Source organism: Engystomops pustulosus, chromosome 3 (assembly GCF_040894005.1).
Source record: "Engystomops pustulosus chromosome 3, aEngPut4.maternal, whole genome shotgun sequence".
Classification (NCBI taxonomy): Eukaryota; Metazoa; Chordata; class Amphibia; order Anura; family Leptodactylidae; genus Engystomops; species Engystomops pustulosus.
Genome location: NC_092413.1, coordinates 101,562,249 through 101,578,520, shown reverse-complemented (window position 1 = coordinate 101,578,520; position 16,272 = coordinate 101,562,249). Strand labels below are relative to the sequence as shown.

Below are 16,272 nucleotides of genomic sequence, written 5' to 3'. Positions count from 1 at the left end.
TTTTAATTTATCTTAAACTTTTACTTGCCTGGATTACTTGCCTGGAAAAAAAACACCGCAAAAAATTTGAAGGTAGCATGCAAAAATAAAAGTAAGGGTTTATGAATATTTGCTAAAATTGCTTAGTCACTAGAGCATTTTCAGGCCACGTCACTAAGGGGTTAAGAACTGAATAATCAATGAAAGTGACTTTGCAGTAATTTTGCATTGACGTCACTGATCATTTTGCCATTCTTTTCATCCGTCAGTGTCCTCTTTCAATCGGTCAGTAATCCATCAGTATTGCAAAAACCAAGAACAAACAGGAGTTGATCCAAAACAGAGATCAACCCTGAAGCTTTTCATTCCTTCTGACAGATGAAATAAAGTGGAAAAAAAAGCATATTGGCAATGTCATAGAGTGGTGGAGGGTGAAAACAGCATTATAGAAATCACAGGGTGTTCCAGGGAGACAGGGGTCATTTGGCAGCTCATGGAGGAGGCGCACCATACACTGAACGGGTGGTAGGGGTGCGTATTGTGGCTTAGGTTTGTGTATGGGTATACCTGTGTGCTTGGCCAGGCCTAGTTGTACCCGGTTTATTTATACATTGGATCATTACATGGTACCTGCACTCTTTTGTAAGAGTTACATTGCACATGTCTAAATACTTTGTATGTTTTGTTGGCAGGTGATTCCATGTCAATTGTATTTTTAGCTTTACATCTTTTGTACTTGTTCATTCTAGCCACTGATACGCATTGAATTGTATACCGTGACAGCTACTTGACTTCTTGTATTTTGTCCATACACTCGTGGATAGGGGTGGTGGATGGAGTAGAGCCATTGGCCCACTCCACCCTGTGTTTTTTCTGACATTTTTAATTGGTTTTATCAAATTGTTGTGTATTTTTGATATTTTGGAATAAAGATTGGATTGTATTAAAAATTGAATTTTGGTCCAGTGTAGCACACATCTTTTCTTCTCAGTATATATATTGCAGCATCTGTTGCAGGACATGAACCGCTCGAATGAAGTTATGGATACTGTAGTCCTGGTGAATGACAAATAACTTGGCCTCTTTAAAGGACCTGAGCAAACCGCAGGTGTCACGCATGAGCTGCCAGTGGCTGACATGAAAGTTACATCAGCCTATGTTGGGGAGGCCGTTCTGCCACTGCAACTCGAGAAGGCTGTGCTTGGCTTTGTAAGAATGGCTGAAGTGCATGCACAGTTTCCTGGACATTTTTAGAATGTCTTGCAGATGGGTGGAAGACTTCAGGAACCTTTTGAAGTCCAGATTGAACATGTGCGCTATGCAGGGCGCATGGACCATCCCTCCTTGGTGCAGCACGGACACCATGTTCCTCCCATTGTCTGTCACCATGGTTCCGATTTGCAGTTGTCGCGGAGAAAGTCACACATTGATTTCTTCTTGCATGACGCAGAGCAGTTCCTCTCGTGTGGGACTTTGTTCGCCCAGGAAAACCAGGTGTAGAACTGCGTGACACCGCTGTTCCCTGCACATCTGGTATGATGGAGCAGCACTTAGACTTGTGGAGGCTGAGGTGATGGAGGAGGAGGCAGACTTTGGTGCAGGAGCAGCAGTTTGACAATGTGGAGGAGAAAGCGGCATCCCCTGTTCAAGTTGTTGGTGTGCCTGGCCTGGAAGCACATTCACCCAGTGGGCTGCAAAGGACATATACTTGACCTGACCACAGCCTCACACCTCTGCAGTGCCGTGAACCTTGGAAGAAACTAATAGGCTCAAGGAATGGCCCACTTTCTTTTCTAAATATTTGTGAAGGGCTGGTACTGTCTTTTTGGAAAAAAAATTTCGGCTTGGAATTCTCCACCTCGGTGCGGCACAAGCCATTAGTTCTCTAAAGGATGCAGTGTCCACCACTTGGAAAGGGAGAGACTTGCAGTACCAACAACTTGGACAGGAGCAGGTGCTGGAGCCTTGAGTGGCTGAAATGGCATGTGTGCCACGAGGTGCTGCTATTGTTGCTGCGGCGGCAGGATTGACCACCACATCAGAGACATGTTTCTCCCAGGCCATTGGATGCTGATGCGGCAAATGTTGACACAGGACCATGGTGCCACTGTTAGCTCCATGGCCCCGCTTCACTTTCTGCTTGTAGATTCTACATATACACACGCTCGGCTTCTCTGGTGTCTTAACAAAAAACTGCCACACCGCAGAGTGGGTGATTTTACCGCCAACACTCTGCACTGAGTGACTACTAATGCCGCTGCCTTACTGAGTCCCTGTGCCAACTGCTCACTTGGACCTGTGAAGCAGGTTTTCTACCCTGTGGCCGTTTGGCTCCTTTCCTCGCACTTCTGCCACCCTACTGACTCATGGTCACAGTAGCGACTTGCTGCCTGCTTTGCTGCCTGACGCGCAAGCTGACACCCTCTTCTCCCGACGATGCTGATGAAGTCCTTGCTTCACCTAGCTCCCAAGTGCAATGAGTTACATCATCATCGATTTGCGTTTCCCTGTCACTGCCATTCTCCTCAACGGTCTTTGTATGCGCTGCCTGGCTACTTGCAAGTCCAACATAACCTCCCGTGCCACTCTACACATCTCTACTTTCCCACTTACTGCACAAAGCAGTGGATGTCTGCCCCACCTCTTCACTTCCAAGCAGCTGCTGACTGTCCTCAAAGAGATTTGTCCTCACTGTATAGTGGAGCTGAGCCTAGACCATCAAGTAGATCTCAGTCTGAGGGAAATGAACAGGACAGAGGCTGGTTGAGGACAAGTGAGGGCCGCTGACCTTCTCCTGGGCCATGCCAACTTCCGAACCAACGGACTCTTGGCTGGGGTTGACAGATGTCATTTGGGAGGAAGAGGATGACCTAGGCAACCAATCAAGAACCTTTGGGTTGTTCATCAACACACTTCCACTAGATGACACCGGCAGTGCTGGCCTCACAAAGTCACCCCTGCTGTAACGTCACCTTACTGTGCTGCGACCTATTCCTGCTCCACCTGCCATCTCTCTGTATGACATATTAATCAACTATGTTGATTTGACAAAGATTTCTTGATATCAACTTTAGCAAAAAAAAAGAATTGAGATTTGGGGAAAACAGAACCCCCAAAACTGACACCCTGGACTGGATTGCAAATGGTCGTCTGTTTTTATAGGGCTGTGACAGCACATGAGCCTGCCGGTCACTAATTGACTTACATGTCTGCAAATGTGATCGAGGGTTTTCCTTTCTTCTTCCCACAGTTCTCTCCCCAATTAACACGTTGTGCTAGGGGCCATTTTGCTAATAAAGGGGAAAAAAATTGTTCCCACGAATCACTGTAAACTTCGGATTCGTGCAGAACCGAAGTTTTCCTGAAATTTAAAACGAATTCCACTTTGTTAGAATTGATTCTCCCATCTCTATTAATTACCTTTCTCAGCTTTTACTGGTACTTCCCGTATTTTTGTGGTTTCTGCTGACTTTTCATATTTTGTCAGAGTGGTATCTGTAATGATTAAATAATTACAAACTTTACAATATAGTTTAAATTGATAAAACAACTATCTTCATCTGTTATACTATTGTCATGTATGTCTATATGTCCTACTATTTTTGTTCACATGTGCTTTGGAATCTCTGCTGTAAATTCTTAATTTTTATTTAAGGTGTAGCACTACACCGTTGTTTTATGTCAGACATATTATTCATATTATAAATAAGTGAAGTGGGGGGAAGGTGGGATGGACATATGACTCGGTATAAGAGCCCGGCACCATTACACATAGGGGACATAGGGGTAATACCTTGACTATAAAGCTGCCTATGTCAGTGAATACCATTCAATAATACCTTAATCAAAAAGTGATGTTATCAGTGGATAACATCCAGTAATAGCTTGTTTGTAATGTTGCTTCTGTCAGTGAATAGCACCCATTAATCCCTTAATTGTAAAGTTACTCCTGGTTACTTACTGAGCCTAGTAATATATTTATGATAAAGTTTCTCCTTTCAGTGAATAGCATCCAGTAATTTTTGGTTAATAAAGGTGCTGCTGTAAGTGAACAGCCTCCAGTAATACCTTGATTAAAACGTTGCTCCTGTCAGTCAATAGTGCCAAGCAAAACATTGATCATAAATGTATTGCTGTCAGTAAATAACTTCATTGTTAAGCTGCCTTGTCAGTTAATAGTGTCCAATAATACATTGGTTGTAAAGTTGCCCTCTCAGTGAAGAGAATCCAATAATACCTTGATCATAAACTTGCTCCTGTCAATGAATAGGGTCTAGTATAGAGATGAGCGAGCACTAAAATGCTCGAGTGCTCGTTATTCGAGACAAACTTTTCCTGATGCTCGAGTGCTCGTCTCGAATAACGAGCCCCATTGAAGTCAATGGGAGACTCGAGCATTTTTCAAAGGGACCATGGTTCGGGAATAAAATGTGTTATTTAATTGAAATAGAATGTCTTCCGATAAGTTAGCAGATGTATGCAAACATCTGCAATCTATTCCTCACTGTTCCGCGCGTATATTATCTCCCGACAAGTTAGCAGATGTGAAGAACAGTGAAGAATAGAATAAAAACAGTGAACACAGTGAACACAGGATCATTTAAGTGAAAAACGCAGTGAAAAACACAGTGAAGAATAGATTGCAGATGTTCGGCACATCTGCTTACTTGTCGGGGATCCACTCCTCTTCTTCCACTGAAGTGTCCCCGATCTCTCTGTGCTGCTCCCCGATGTCTCTCCGTGCTGCCGCCCCAATGTCTCTCTGTGCTGCGTGCTGCCGCCCCGATATCTCTCCGTGCTGCCGCCCCGATGTCTCTCCGTGCTGCGCGCTGCCGCCCCGATGTCTCTCCGCGCTGCCGCCCCGATGTCTCTCCGCGCTGCCGCCCCGATGTCTCTCCGCGCTGCCGCCCCGATGTCTCTCCGCGCTGCCGCCCCGATGTCTCTCCGCGCTGCCGCCCCGATGTCACTCCGCGCTGCCGCCCCGATGTCTCTCCGCGCTGCCGCCCCGATGTCTCTCCGCGCTGCCGCCCCGATGTCTCTCCGCGCAGCCGCCCCGATGTCTCTCCGTGCTGCTGCTCCCCGGTGTCTACGTGCTGCTGCTCCCCGGTGTCTCCGTGCTGCTGCTCCCCGGTGTCTCCGTGCTGCTCCCCGTGTTCTTCAATGTGTTCTTCACACATATATATTGTTCTTCACATACTATTTTGTTCTCACCGTTCCGCGCGTATCTTCCGACAAGTAAGCAGATGTGCCGAACATCTGTAATCTATTCTTCACTGTGTTTTTCACTGTGTTTTTCACTTAAATGATCCTGTGTTCACTGTTTTTATTCTATTCTTCACTGTTCTTCACTGTGTTTTTTTAATTAAATGCTCGATCTCGAGCAGGGGAAATACTCGTCCGAGCAACGAGCCGTTTCGAGTACTTTAATACTCGAACGAGCATCAAGCTCGGACGAATATACTCGCTCATCTCTAATCTTAATCATAAAATTGTTCATATCTGTGAATTGCATCCAGTTATACTGACTGTAAAGTTTCTCATGTTAGTTAATAGCATTCAATAATACATTGATTGTAAAGGTGCCTCTGTCAGTGAATAGCATCCACTAATACCTTTATTGTAAAGTTGCTCCTGTCAGTGAACAGTGTCCAGTAATACCTATATCAAATGTTTTCATGCCATTTTCTGTGCCAGAATTTTTTTCATCAGTTTCTGATAATATTCATTAAGTTCTGCAGGATGTTTATCATATGGATCATTTTTGGTTGCTACATGGTCAAACAATCAAGCTGCATCCACAATACAGAGAGGCAGAAGCATTATATACTGATTCCTCTCTGATGTGACGGTTCCCATGGTTTAATATGATGCTGATTAGGACAACAGTAAATGTCTTGGTTTTTTAGGTTTTATGATACTGGCAAATCTCCTTATCCTGCTTCTTGTTTTCCCAGGCCTACAACAACCATTGAGCAATAAGTAAGGGGCGAGAGCTTTTCAGTAAATCAATGCATGTTTCTCCTTCATTAGTGAAAAAGATTTGACACTTGAACGGGGGTCATCCTCCATTGAGATCTTATCAATTATTATCAACACTTAACACACCAACATTTTCAGGGAAACTGTAATGAATGATGCATGTGGTGTTTGTAATCTCCAGGAGGGGAGCATAGTCATTTGTAACCACCACCTAGCCCTCAATGTCAGATGAGAACTCCACCACTAGTCCATTCTCTCATTTTTCTATCATGAGCTCCAGTGGTGGAATCAAGGATATTATTTAATCTTTGGAGTGTGATTTGGAAAAATCTGGCCCTTCTGCTCAACGACATAAACGATACAATAGAAAAAAACTGGTCCTTACTGCCATGAAAGACACAAAGGGAAAATCCTGGCCCATCTTCCACTACCTTAACCCAGTGGGCAGTTAAACATATGTAACATCTCTGCCCAGGATTACTGCTCCATGACCTAAGGTACTGCGGTACCCTTTGTGACGTAATTTGCAAACGCCTTAAAGGGGTTGTTCCTTTTCAGCAAATAATTGAGATGGTTTGTGTAAGGCAAAGTTATACAATTTTCCATTATACTTTCTGTATCCATTCCCCACTGGTTTTGAGATCTTCACTTGGTTCCCTGCTATAGGAAGCTTCTAAGTTTACTTCCAGTTGATAGAAATCTGTCCATGGTCACACAGGTGCAGTTTTGAGATCTTCACTTGGTTCCCTGCTTTAGGAAGCTTCTAAGTTTAATTCCAGTTGATAGAAATCTGTCCATGGTCACACAGGTGCACAGCTCATTATATCATAGAGAGTAATTAGAGCTGTGTGATATAATGGGCCATGATAACTTTTCTTTACAAAAACAATATCAATTATTTGCTCCAAGTGGACAACCCCTTTAACTTTGTCTGGCCTCTACATTCTGGGCATACATATGCAGTACTTAACACTGCCTTGAAAAGGCTAATTATTTAAAATTTCTAGCTGCCCCTCACTGTCATTCTAACTGCCTCCTCTCCCATGAACATTGCCAGACAGATTCACTCATTGTTACCCAGACATCTTCTAGCCCAATGACATTAACAGCATTTTATTGTTATTATATTTTGTTATTACTTCTATATTTTTTATCACTTCTTTGTATACTTTCCCTAGTCCATTGTGGCCAGAGCAAATGTACTGTTATTCTCATCATTTTTCATCCTTAGTCCTTTCTACCGTAATTTTAGAGCCATCTTTGCGTCTTAAAATTTGGGTTCACAATTACAGGCATTCCCCTACTTAAGGACACCCAACTTACAGATAACCCCTAGTTACAGGCTGATCTTTCTGCCCACTGTGACCTGTGGTGAAGCTCTCTGGATGTTTTAGTCCCAGGCTGCAATGTTCAGCTGTAAGGTGGCCTGGAGTTACTTTTATAAAATATATAGTTTCGACTTACATTCAAATTCAATTTATGAACAAAACCAAACTGCCTGTACTTCAATGGGGTTTCTTGTCTGTGTTAAAGTTTGCCCCGCAGTTTGGGTCCAAATTTTTTTGCGAAATTCGAATGAACCCAAATTTCAACCACTCATCTCTTATTTTATGTTTAGGCAACAATCAATATTTTATAAGCTGCCATGTTTTTTCATATATTTTTTACATTATAAATTTTCACTTTAACATTTACAATCGCAGGTGTTACTGGTATGGTCCAGTAACTTTTCAACTTTCTCAGTCCACTCATCACTAATTATGCATCTTAGATATTGTAAACGGAGCATAACTGTGGACTCTAAAAATATTTTTGTTTATAAGACAAAATGTTACATAAGAACTCAGCTGGTTACCTTTCTTAGGTTCTTCTGGCAATTTTTGGGTTTTCTTTGGTTCAGCTTTATCTTCATGTTTCTTCAGTGGGCGTTCTGCAGAGCAATTACAAAGGAATTTGACTTTTAATCTGATTTTTTTTTAAGTCTTTGGAAAAGCAAGAAAATGGTATAAAATAGAACCTTTTTTAGATAGTTGTGGTAAGTCTTGTTTTTCCTTTGGCTCAGCTTTTTCTTTGTGTTTCTTCAGTGGGGCTTCTACAAAGTAATCGCAAGTTAACTTTATTCTTCAACTGAAATTTTGAAAGCCTTTTATACTATTGATAATGGAAGGTTTAATGGGAGCGGCTGACTGGAGGTATGAAGTTAGCCTCAAAACAATACGACACCCCTTCTCCTACATAATCACATTCCCATTATGGTAAAAACTATATATTTTCCAGCCGCATGAAATAAAAAAATGTTCTTGTGTGATTGCATTCCAGTTTTGAAACCTTTTTCAGAAGCTCTTGGTTTTCATACATTTTGAGGGTCATTTATCAAGGCTTGTAGTGGCATGCAAGCCTTGATAAAGTTGCAATTCCAGGTGCACAGCCTGGTGGGGGATTTAACGGTGTGAAATGGGCTGTGACAAGCCACAGAGTGGTACTGAAAATAACATAATTCTACGCAAGCTAGGCTAGAACTGCCAGCTGTACCATCGAGCATCAGATATATAAAGAGGCCAGAGCCTCTTTATATATCTAACAGGACCAAAGGGTCAAGGTAAACGTCAAGCACTGGGGGACAACGCATCAATGTATGATAAATAATCACATTTATGACTTTTTGATGAATTTGAAGTCATCTTTTTAGTGATTGTTATCACTTGCCATTTCCATTTGATATTGGATGGATTAATACATGTAATACAAGGTTATTAGTAGTTTATAGTATGGTTGACAATTCTGGCTCCAAGGTGTCCAAAAATTTCCTCTTTGGTTTAGCACTCTAAACATTGGCCTAGATTTACCTTTTTTTCTTTCTCTTTTTTATAGTGCAAAAAAAAAAAAACAGTTGGGCAGTTGGGATTTAGTGAATTTTGTTTCAACTTTTCCTTAACTGCAAAACAACTTGTATTTTACAGGTGCAAGCAGGATTCACTATAGTTTCAATATTTTTACATATCTTTGTTCGCTGTATTGACTATTTTCAACTTTTTAAAAAGTTGCTAAAAAATAAACATAAACATAAATGCTTGCCTAATCTCAGGTAGCAAACAAGGAAGGAAACAAAAGACCTTCTCCATTGTGACTGAGCTATAACAAAATAAAATCAGTTAACAAAAAAATATTTTATCTATCTATCTGTCACTCCCTCTCCCTGACAGCCTCTGTCACTCACACTCCTAAGTGTCTATCTGTTCTTCTATCTCCCTGACAGTCTCTGTCACTCACTCTCCCTGACCCTCACTCTCCCTGACTGTCTCTATGTTACTTACTCTCCCTGACTATCTCTTTGCTACCTACTCTCCCTGACTGTCTCTGTTTTTCACTCTCGCTGCCTGTCTCTTATTCGCTCACTGACTCTCTCTGCCTGTCTCTCATTCTCTCTCTCTGCCTGTCCTTCTGCCTGTCTCATTCTCTCTCTCTCTGTCTGTCTCTCACTCTCCCTGCCTGTCTCTCTGTCACTCAATTTCCCTATCTGTCTCTCTGTCACTCACTCTGCCCATCTCTCACTCTACTTGCCTGTCTCTCACTGCCTGTCTCTCTGTCTCCATCCCTATCCATCTTACCTCATACATAAGCTGTCTTAAGCTCATTATCTATACTAACCAATCAAAGCTCAGAGCTCAAATCAATGACCTTTGGCAGAATAGCAACCAATAACAGCTCAGCTTGCAACTGCCACAGCAGCAGACAATGTCTCCTCTATTTGGTGTTTTTCAATAGGCATTAGTGCATATCAGATAACTAAAATGGAGGGTGCTTAATGAGTAGGGGTCCAACTCCAAAATCATTTGTATAAAATGTTATCCAAGTACCCCAATATGCCGTTTAAGGATTTTAATAGGACACAGGGCCTGTGCCATTCCCCTGGAGTACTGCTGTACCTTACCTAGGAGCCACTACATTTCATTCTCGCCTGCCGGCCTGTGGTAAGATTACTCATAGGGGAACATGTATCATAGTTTTGTCTTTCTGTGGTGAATTTTTGAGGCAGCTCTTTTTTGCGCCTTATGTATGATCATGTCTTTTTTCTTGTGATACATGTTCAGTTTTTCCTATCCTGGCAGGCGCAAATTTTGGCTTCTTTTTGAGACTTTTTGTTGCAAATGTCTCAGATCCATATGGACACAAGCCCCGTGAGGGGGTTATAAACAGGAGTGGACACAAGCCATGTGAGGGGGTTATATACAGGACTTGACACAAGCCATGTGAGGGGTTATATACAGGAGAGGATACAGGCCATGTGAGGGGGTTATAGACAGGAGTGGACACAAGCCATGTGAGGGGGTTATATATAGGAGTGGACACCAGCCATGTGAGGGGGTTATATACAGGAGTGGACACAAGCCATGTGAGGGGTTATATACAGGAGAGGATACAGGCCATGTGAGGGGGTTATATACAGGAGTGGACACAAGCCACGTGAGGGGGTTATATACAGGAGTGGACACAAGCCATGTGAGGGGTTATATACAGGAGAGGATACAGGCCATGTGAGGGGGTTATATACAGGAGAGGACACAAGCCATGTGAGGGGGTTATATACAGGAGAGGACACAAGCCATGTGAGGGGTTATATACAGGAGAGGATACAGGCCATGTGAGGGGGTTATAGACAGGAGTGGACACAAGCCATGTGAGGGGGTTATAGACAGGAGTGGACACAAGCCATGTGAGGGGGTTATATACAGGAGTGGACATAAGCCATGTGAGGGGTTATATACAGGAGAGGACACAAGCCATGTGAGGGGGTTATATACAGGAGAGGACACAAGCCATGTGAGGGGTTATATACAGGAGAGGATACAGGCCATGTGAGGGGGTTATAGACAGGAGTGGACACAAGCCATGTGAGGGGGTTATAGACAGGAGTGGACACAAGCCATGTGAGGGGGTTATATACAGGAGTGGACATAAGCCATGTGAGGGGTTATAGACAGGAGAGGACACAAGCCATGTGAGGGGGTTATATACAGGAGAGGACACAAGCCATGTGAAGGGTTATATACAGGAGAGGACACAAGCCATGTGAGGGGGTTATATACAGGAGTGGACACAAGCCATGTGAGGGGGTTATATACAGGAGTGGACACTACTGTTAATTTAGGATTTGAGGCTGTGTCCTGCATTTTTAAGCACTGTAGTCACACCCCAGGGAGATAACGACATATGAGGCAGCGGTCACACGTGGTGTCAAGGGTGCGGTCACGAGTTGCTTGTTGATTGAATTTTGAAACCTATTACATCAGCTGAGGAGAGGTGATTTGCCTAATTACATTACTGTTAACATTTGCATTTACAAAACACATAGTAAATGTGATGTGAACACATGTGCTAACATCATGTTAACACATGTGTTTGTTAGCATAATGTTAACACATGTATTAATGCATGTGTTAACAGCTGTTCAATTAGGCAAATCTCAGCTGTTGCAATGCATTTTTAAATCCATGCGTTAAATGCGACATGTGACTGCACCCTCAGAATTTACCAATAAATTTTAGAAAATGTAAATGCAAAAATTTCAGAATTTTCAAAAAACAGGTTACTGTGCAAAATGTTAAACGTTTAAAGCATGTGAAATAATTCTAATGTCAAAATAGGGTCCATGAAAAAAATCCTTCCTTTCCACCTGCCCTGGACCAAGTGCAAATTTGCGCTTGAAAAGTCACAAAAATAAGCACAAAAAGTGATACATAAGTGTAAAGTCGCACATCTGGTAAACAATGATACATAAGGCACACTGCACAAGGTGCAGACCAAGGCGTACTTGAAAAGTGACAGAGTGAAAAGTCGCAAAAAAGTCGCAAAAATTACAAAAGAATGAGACAATTTGACTAGCAGAAATAATGATACCCCATAGAGATTGATAAATGCTGCTAGGCCAGCCGAAAACCTTTACATTAATTTTAGCTGTGTGTCCTATTAAAATCCTCAAACTGCATATCGGTGTGGTTTGATTACATTTTCTACTCCTGTATATGGGGGTTAATAAGTGTATCGTGGAAAGCTTGGGGTGAAAATTTTGCCTCAAAACCTAGTCTATGGGGGGGATTTACCAATGTGTCCCAGGTTCCGTCAGGTTAGTGGAGGAAAACCCTAGTCATTTTTTGCGCCAGATTTATCACTGTGTTAATAGTGCAGGATAAGACTGTTGGTTTCCAGTTTAGACCTACTTTAAAGTGGTCTAAAGTCTGCACCACCATTTTTGGCGCACAGAACATCCAATTAGACCACGCCCTTCTACACCAAGTCGCGCCCCTTTTCCGAAGGCCACGCCCCCTCAGCTGGACAAGTCGGAAAATGGCTAAAAATAGGTCTAAAAAGCCTTAATAAATGTGGTGTAAGGCTTTTAACACTGGGGCAGATTTACTTACCCGGTCCATTCGCGATCCAGCGGCGCATTCTCTGCGGAGGATTCGGGTCCGGCCGGGATTCACGAAGGCAGTTCCCCCCATGTCCACTAGGTGTCGCTGCTGCGCTGAAGTTCATCGGATTGCACTGAAGTTCACCGTCCTACCCTGGGTGCAGGTAAGCTCGTGTCAAACGACACTTTAAATGCGCCTTTTAGCCACAATCCGATCGCGTGTGCCAAAATCTCGGGGCAATTCAGAGAAAATTGGCGCAAATCGGAAATATTCGGATAACCTGTTGGAAAAACGCGAATCGGGCCCTTAGTAAATGACCCCCACTGTGTTTTAGGATGCAAAACCACCAGAATTGTGGCGCAAGTGCGTTAATGCATCCCCCCTATGAGTCACAGAGAGCAGCGCAGATTCCTGTAGTGGACATACAAACACACACACGTACACTCGGCTTTATATATTTTTTTAGTTCATGCAGACAAAGATAGAGAAAAATTGACATATTGTTACCTTTCTTGGGTTCAGTTGGCTTTTCTTGTTTTTTCACAGAAATTTCTGCAAAAGAAATACCCATTATGTGTTTATCAATGGCCAACAGTACATTATATTTAGCTGGCTGCCCCCTGAGGACGAGAATGTTTGTCCTTATTAGCTACTCTTTGCTGCATTAGGACAAGTACTATGAAAGTGTTAGCCCAATCAGCAGTAGCTGTTGTACACTGCCTGGCTGCATCTTTGTGGTTTGAAGTAATCTGCAGGGACAATTAACCCCTTAATTTCCATGATCAAGATTGATTACAGTAGCCAAAGAGCCAGACAGAGGGAAAAGGGTGTAACATGTGACATGTTACTTCGTTCTTCTTAGGGAAACTTGCTGTATTATAGCATATATGGTTTGTCTGTACCTTTTTTAGCTTTTCTCATCTCTTTATGCTTTTTTACAGGAATCTCTGAAAAGTGAATAAGTGATCAATAAATACATGTTCAGAAGCTATTTGAATGGATCTATGATTTAAAAGTTAGCCACCTTTCTTAGGTTGCTCTTCCACTCCAAGCTTCTTAATTTTGGTCTCTACAAGACAAAAAACAAAATAAATAATGGCAGTGTTTTGTGAGATCTTCCAAAACATGTGTTCCCCTCATAGTATATTCATAAATGTCTGACATCTTTGAGTTGCAGCTCCGATACACAATTATAATCCCTTAATCTCTTAACGCCGAAGCCACTTTTCACCTTTTCACCGGCCCATTTTTTCAAATCTGCCCTGTGTCACTATAAGTGGTTATAACTTTGGAGCGTTTTAACATATCCAACTGATTTTGAAATTGTTTTCTCGTGACACATTGTACTTCATGTTAGTTAAAAAATTTTTGTGGTGTGTTTTGCATTTATTTATGAGAAAATCAGATATTTGGTGAAAATTTGGAAAAATTCACAATTTTTGAAATTCAAAATGTTCTACTTTTTCCACACATACCACCAAAAAATGCAATAACTAACATTCACCAAATGTCTAATTTATGCATCCATGGTTTTTTTTATACATACTATCATTTTTGTAAGATGTTATGGGGCTTTAAACGTCGGGTGCAATTTTTCACATTTTCTTTCAAAAAGCAAAATCCTGCAAATTGAGGTTTGAAGTCACTTTGAAAGGCCTGAATAAAAGTAAAACCCCATATATTACTCCATTATAAAAACTACACCCCTCAACGTACTTAAAACAACTTTTATGAAGTTTGTTAACCCTTTCATTGGTTTACAGGGGTTAAAACAAATTCGGATAGAATTTCGAAATTAATTTTTTTTGGCTAAATGAGTATGCTTTTCATAAAATGTACAAATTCCCAGTGAATAAAATACCAAAACGCTCCACAAAATTTGATACCCAATCTCTCCCGTGTATAACAATACCCCATATGTGGTGGTAACCTGCTGTATGGGCACACGCCAGGGCATTGAGGGGGGAGCTGCGCCATTCAGAGCAGATTATGCATTGTCACTTTATAATGGCTTTACAATCTTTATTTTTTGGCAATATAAGGGCTTATTTTTTGCAACATGAGATGCACTTTACAAATACTTCATTTTAGTGGGTCTGTAGCTTTTTGATGAGATTTTAATAACTCTTTGATGTACGGAGGAAAAGAAACTTGTCAATTTGTGGTTACTTTTTTTTGTATATTTTGGGGGCCATACATTGTACACTAAAAATACTATAATATTTTTATTCTATAGATCACTACGATTATGGTGATACCTCAATTATATAGTTTATATATTTTACAATTTTACAGGAAAAAAAACGAATGTAAAGAAAATCTCATTTGTTTTTGCATCGCGGCAATACCAAATATGTGGGGGGGGGGGTTTGGTGATTTTCAGTTTTTTTTACTTTATTAGATGTGTATAGGGAATGTTTGTACTTAGGAGACTTTAAATGTATTTAATTAATTCTTTTTATTAAAAAGTGTATTTATTTAGTGTTTTTAACTTTTTTTTCTTTACTTTTACCGGTTAGCCTGAACAATCGATCCGTCCGATTCCAGCTAAATGCCCCTAAACACGCTGCGGTCAGCATGACGGCGGCGTGTCAGGGGTTAACACCCGATATCCGCAGCTTCTGGCACCTCCTGCCATGCAGTAATAGTACGTCAAATGTCGGGAAGGGGTTAAAGTTGCCAACGGATGACCCATTAAATGGGAGAATGATTGTAGATGTGTCTGTCTGTGTGCATGGACTGTACTGCACACCTTAACCAGATAACAGGCAGCTTAGTGTGCATGCTCTATTTTGTTTACTACCTTATTTTGATACAGTGATGTGCATGGCTCCACAGAAGTGGAGGAAAGTAAAACTTTGTTGTTTTACCCCAATACACTTTACCACAAGTTTTTATATAGTTTCTTCATATCATTGACTGGACAGGGAATACAAAAAATAAAAGTTTTGTAAATACATGTAAAAAAGCTAATTTAGGGAAAGTAGTGCTGTATATGCTTGGAACACACATCAGCTGATCTAGATGGAAAAATACACAGTGAGGCTACATTCACATGAACGTGTGCCCATAGCACACGTCGGCGCCCAAGAGAGTGTTGCTCACCCCTGCCCTTCTCCATAGCGATGTATGGCGCGTGACTCCGTATTCCAGGGAAAGATAGGACATATCCTATCTTCCTCCCGGGCACGGAACAGTACGGTACTACACATGTGCAGCACCATACCGTTTGGTATGGCGCCGTGCGCCCATTGCCGGCCTATGGGGGACGTATATACACCGTGAATGAGGCCTAAGTGAATGTAAATATGAGACCTGGAACCAAAATACTGAAGAAAGATAGATATAAAAAAATATAATGAAAAAGGAGATACTACATGGGTGAAACAAAAAAGAGTTATATTTTTCTGATGCCAGACTTCAATATCAGTAGCTAATTAAAATGTCTGTTGTATCATTTAGTCCATGTACAGCAGAAGGAATATTTTACTCCCACTGCATGCCTGTTAATTAATGGCTCAGTATATATTTTATACAATATTGTTTTCCACAGCAGTGTATTGTTCGGATCACAGTCCTTTACTTTGAATTAATGCTTTAATTAAGATGTATTAAGCATAATGAAACATACAAGATTAGAGGTGGCATTAAGCACATGTTTCATTATGTATTTAATCTTGTTTTTTGTATTATTACTACAGCTGTTTTTTATTCATGCAAATTATAAAAAAAAATCTATATAACCAATTAAACCAGGAATGTACATCCTTGATAAAAATAGAAATCACAGTATGTATGCAAAAATACATAAATATTATGCTGCAAAATTGGGAAATAATTAATTTTCATACTTGAAGCATTTAATGACAGGCCTTGCATAACCTACAGAATGTAGCATTTTTAT

At 41.3% G+C, this 16,272-nt stretch overlaps 1 protein-coding gene across 40 annotated transcripts in view; it reads right to left on the bottom strand.

Moving 5' to 3' along the window:
• TRDN (triadin) overlaps positions 1-16,272 on the bottom strand; it is a 478,227-nt gene that overhangs the window by 124,244 nt on the left and 337,711 nt on the right. For 39 of the 40 annotated variants that reach the window (XR_011854160.1, XR_011854161.1, XM_072141623.1 and 36 more), the window contains 6 exons: positions 13,393-13,437; positions 13,271-13,315; positions 12,876-12,920; positions 7,976-8,050; positions 7,814-7,888; positions 3,400-3,474 (listed from right to left, as the gene is read on the bottom strand). Coding sequence is in view for 38 of the 40 variants with exons in the window: in XM_072141623.1 (XP_071997724.1) it covers positions 3,400-3,474; positions 7,814-7,888; positions 7,976-8,050; positions 12,876-12,920; positions 13,271-13,315; positions 13,393-13,437 (360 nt within the window). In the remaining 2 variants the exon portion in view is untranslated. The remainder of the gene's footprint in view (positions 1-3,399; positions 3,475-7,813; positions 7,889-7,975; positions 8,051-12,875; positions 12,921-13,270; positions 13,316-13,392; positions 13,438-16,272) is intronic. The other variant, XM_072141648.1, reaches the window with a different exon arrangement.